Source organism: Sorex fumeus, unplaced genomic scaffold (assembly GCF_029834395.1).
Source record: "Sorex fumeus unplaced genomic scaffold, SorFum_2.1 ptg000010l, whole genome shotgun sequence".
In the NCBI taxonomy this organism is placed as follows: Eukaryota; Metazoa; Chordata; class Mammalia; order Eulipotyphla; family Soricidae; genus Sorex; species Sorex fumeus.
The window spans coordinates 10,689,411-10,694,029 of NW_026606067.1; the positions used below are offsets into that span (position 1 = coordinate 10,689,411).

The 4,619-nt window shown below is 44.9% G+C and overlaps 1 protein-coding gene across 1 annotated transcript; it reads right to left on the minus strand.

The window, feature by feature from the left end:
- Nucleotides 1-232: 232 nt before the first annotated feature.
- LOC130020007 (BCL2/adenovirus E1B 19 kDa protein-interacting protein 3-like) lies at nt 233-1,284 on the minus strand. The gene has a single exon (XM_056110611.1). The coding sequence runs from the start codon at nt 1,127-1,129 to the stop codon at nt 620-622; it is 510 nt and encodes a 169-aa protein (XP_055966586.1). The 5' UTR covers nt 1,130-1,284; the 3' UTR covers nt 233-619.
- Nucleotides 1,285-4,619: the final 3,335 nt, after the last annotated feature.

A 4,619-nucleotide genomic window follows, 5' to 3' on the forward strand; every position in this document is an offset into this window, starting at 1 on the left:
ACAGGAGGCGAGACAGAAAGAAGTTACAAAGCTTGTTGAAAATAACTTTTTTATTGCCCATGAGATATGTTTTCTTGTGTCATTCCCCCCCCCCCCCCCATTTGTTTTACTTTGTAATCACTATAAATTTAAGCTTCGAAAAGCATGTCTTTTTTCTTCAGAAACAAAACAAAGCTTTTCTGTTATTTGCTAACCTGATCTCATTTAAGAGAAAAATGATAGATATAATTTATACCATGAATGATACAGATATAAATCTGGTGGCACTAAAAGAAGATAACAGCATTGTTGACAAAATTAAAATCTGCTGGTGGCATTTGCGGAAAAGAAGCCCTTGCAAATTTCTAAACAAAAGTAAACTCTGTTAGGAAAAGTCTAAAGTGTCTTACAGGCCAAAAAGGGAGTTAGGTTAGTAAAACATTTCAACAGAGTTTGAGTAAAATACTGGATTTGAGAGTTACTGAAACTTGGATATGTAAAAATAGGGTGATAGTTGGATCATGCTCACAGTGGTCTCAAGTTCAAATAAGCTACTGTGACAATACACCACTTCACAGGTCACTCGCCTTTCCAGGGGCTTTTCTTTCCCTCAGTAGGTACTGGCAGAGGGTGAGCTCAGTCATTTTCCAATGTAGATGCCTAAACCCAAAGCCAAAACATGGGATAGGAAGAGAGATGGAATGAACACCTTAAGGAATTCGGCTGAGAAAATACCCCCTTTCTTCATGGCTCCACTTTTCCTCATGCTTAGTGAAACAGAACGCTTAGGGTGCCTAAAGTGGAACTCCTTGAGTGGGATGTTCTCAGTTCTACTGGACCAGTCCAACACCCCGTCTGCACTTTTCTTCAAAGCCTCAACTTCTTTCTCTCCTTCTACAGCTTCTTCTTCTGATTGAGAGCTATGGTCCCTGCTGGTATGCATTTCCACATCAAACATAATCTGCCTATCGTCTTGTGGGGAAGGGCTGTCACAGTGAGAACTGCCTCTGGAATTGCTCTGTCCTGATTCATGTTGTGCATCCAAAAGAATCTTCTCCATGTCCCCATTGTGAATTGAGGATGAGGAAGGTATGTGTTCTAGCCCCCCATTTTTCCCATTGGCATTATCATTTCCTTTGCTGCTGTTCATGGGGAGCTCCACCCAAGAACTGTTGAGGCCGGCTGGCGGGGGCAAAGGCTGTTTACCTTCCTCGCAATTGTTGTTGTTGTTGTGTAGGGGTGGCAGCTACTCTACTAAATGAGATGACATCGTTGGGCAGCAAGAAACTGTGGCCGCAGCACAGATGGGCTCCAGGTTCTGGGGCCTCAGCTACTTTCTTACAGTAGTTGTGCAAGAAACAGATCAGACAAATGTGATACTCTGCAACTTTCTTTGCAGGCTGTCTGTGACATTTGCAATAAGCTTGCACACCCAGCAAACAGCTCACAGTCACCACTTAGGTTCCACTTACCAAATATCATCTCATTCTTTATCACTTACTTCCACACAGCAAAATTTTATCTTTAAAGGACATCTGTCTCTGTCTTATTATGGCATCGTTGGGATTGTTTAAATCCATCTCACTCCCCACCCCCTTTTTTAAAAACCACCGCCCATGGTAGTTTTCCTCTCTTGATTTGTAGCCTTGGGACATCAGTCGTACTATCTATGGTCTGTATCTACTTTATGTAGTGAGATTTTAAGGGTTTGAAGTGTTTTTGATTTCATTTCATATTCTTGATCTCATCTAGTTTTAACTCTGGTAGCCGTAATAGATTCAAGGACTAGAGATACACTGTGAAAGCAAATTAGCTTTATCTTTTTTTTTTCTTTTTGGGTTAACACCAGTGATGCTTAGAGGTTACTTCTGGCTCTGCCCTCAGAAATTACTCCTGGAGGTGCTTGGGGGACCATACGGGATGCCGGAGATCGAACCCAGGTTGGCCACATGCAAGGCAAATGTCGTACCTGCTTTGCTATAGCTCAGGCCCCAAATTAGCTTTATTGTGATACCAATTTAATAGCATTAGAAAATGACTCTTGTCTATTTAGCATTTCTGCTTTTTTCCAGCAAGAATAAAGTCACTGTGATTACTCTTCAGTTGTCTCTTTTGTTACTTCTCCTTTTCATGAGGTCAGTGGTCTGTCTGGACACGAAGGTCTCGTACTTTGTGGCTGTCCCCCTAGCCCAGTGATGTCCCATAGGAAATTCTCTGACAGCGGAGATACTCCATACCTAAGGGTTCAATAGGTGGCCACAAGCCACATCTGGCTATGAGCATTGAAATGTGGCTAGTATGAGCTAAGGACCTAAAACAAAAAGGTGAATGGCAGATTAGTTTTTAAAGGATTTTATCATTATATCACTTGACATCCCATTATACATTGATTTGCTCGAGCAGGCACCAGTAATGTCTCCATTCATCCCTGTCCCATGCTAATATAGCCCAATGGTGTCTGCTCGTTAGAGGAACACAAAGAGCCTCAAACCAATTGTTCAGGGTCTTGACGAAGAAGTCTGACCATCTCATAGGTGGGAAGCCACGCAATCTTTTGATGTCCTGTGGAATCCAGTTGGTAATGGCTCTTGTCTAGCGGTCGTCTCCAAAATGCATTATGTGTCCAGCCCATCTGATTTTCAACACCTTGGCAAATGAGACAGCGCCCCTGATTCTTGATCATTGACGGAGGTCAGAACTTCGAATTCTTTCTCTCACTTGAGTGAAGTGTGATACTCCAAGCATAGCTCTTTCGATTCCTTGGAGACCCAAATAGCGCTCTCATCCTGTTTGCGTAGGGCCCAGGTCTCTGAGGTATATGTTAATACAGGAAGAACAGTGGAATCAAAGAGATATACCCAGAACTGGAGGTTCTTTGTCCTCTTAGCTATTTCTTCGACGCTCTTGAAGGCATTCCAAGCCGCTCTCTTCCTCCTGCGCAACTCAGGTGCCAGGTCATTCATTATGTTGACTTCTCGACCTAGGTACACACAACTGTTGCATTCAGAGATGTTCATTCCATTGAGAGCAAATGAAACGTCAGGAATGAGACCGTTTCTCATAAAGATTGTCTTCGTGAGATTCAGATGTAATCCGACCTTTCCACACTCACGATCGAAGTCAATCAGCATTTGTCCTGCTTGGCTAATGTTTGGTGTTATTAGAATGATGTCATCAGTGAAGTGGAGGTGGTGTAGCTGCCGACTGTCTATCTTCACTCCCATTTCTTCACATTCCAGTCGTTGTATGACATTCTCAAGGGTGGTACTGAAGAGTTTTGGTGAAATGGTATCACTCTGCTGAACCCCTCTCTTGACATGGATGATGACTTCCTTGTAGAATGGTGAGATCCTGGTAGTGAATCCATAATACAGCTCACAGAGGATCCTGATGTATTAAGTTTGAATGCCCTATTTGGCTAGGGCTTCAATGACTGCATCCGTCTCAACAGAATCAAATAACTGTCATTCTGTTATTAATTGATTGCCTCGAGCAGGCACCAGTAACTTCTCCTTCATCCTAGCCCTGAGATTTTAAAAAGTGCCACATTTGAGGCTCTTGCAGGGTCAGGAGAATGAGACCTATCATTGTTACTGGTATTTGGCATATTGAATATGCCATGGGGAGTTTGCCAGACTCTGCCATTTGGGCAGGATACTTTTGGTAGCCTGCCAATTGCCGCACACTTCCAGGAGGAGGGTTTTATAGTCTCTTGGTCTTGGCCGTTGATGGGATTACACGGTGCTGGGGACAGTTGCTGGGTGTAACACCTGCATACTGGAAGATGGGAGATCTGGATGGAGGAGGCCCCAGTCCCGATCCGAGCAGGCTTGGAGATCTACACACCGGGTCCCGCACACCTGGGTTCCTCTGCCAGTTCCTTCATGCATGAGGCTCGCCCAAACATGTGGAGAGTGGTCTTAAGCATGGCTGTGACTCCATCTCATGCATGGAGGCAGAAGATTCTGCACTGTTCTCTTCCGGGAGCAGGGTTTTATAGTCTCTGGGTCTTGGCCGTTGATGGGATTACATGGTGCCGGGTGCAGTTGTTGGATGTTACATAAAACCCTGCTCCCAAAAGAGAAGAGGACAGTCTCCTGCCTATGCGTCTGGCTGTCCTCATTGGGGCCCCTTGGAGGAGGGAAGGTTGAGTTTCCCTTCCCACCCTGAGCAGAGCCCTGGCAGCTGAAGACTTCCAGTTCCAGCCACAGCCATGCTTAAGACCACTCTCCACACATTTGGACGAGCTTCTCACATGAAGGAACCGGCAGAGGAACACAGGTGTGTGGGACCCAGGGCGTAGATCTCCAAGCCTGCTCAAATTGGGACTGGGGCCTCCTCCACCCAGATCCCCCATCTTCCAGTATGTAGGCGTTGCAATCACCAACAGAATCAAAGACATTTTTTAAATCAATGAACTTTAGACAGAGCAGCATCTTGAACTCCCAAGAAACCTCAATGAGCTTGGTTATCGTGTGGATATGGTGGATCATGCTGAATCCTTTTCGAAACCCGACTTGCTCGCATGGTTGTCCTTCATCTAGTGTTCTGCCAATCCTATTCAGGATGACTCGAGTGAAGAGATTGTAGACGACAGACAACAGGCAGGTAGGGAGATAGTTGCCAATGTCGTGGATGTC

Excerpts from the sequence above, each read along its gene's own strand:
- LOC130020007 (XM_056110611.1), bottom strand. The coding sequence starts at position 1,129 with ATGAACAGCAGCAAAGGAAATGATAATGCCAATGGGAAAAATGGGGGG.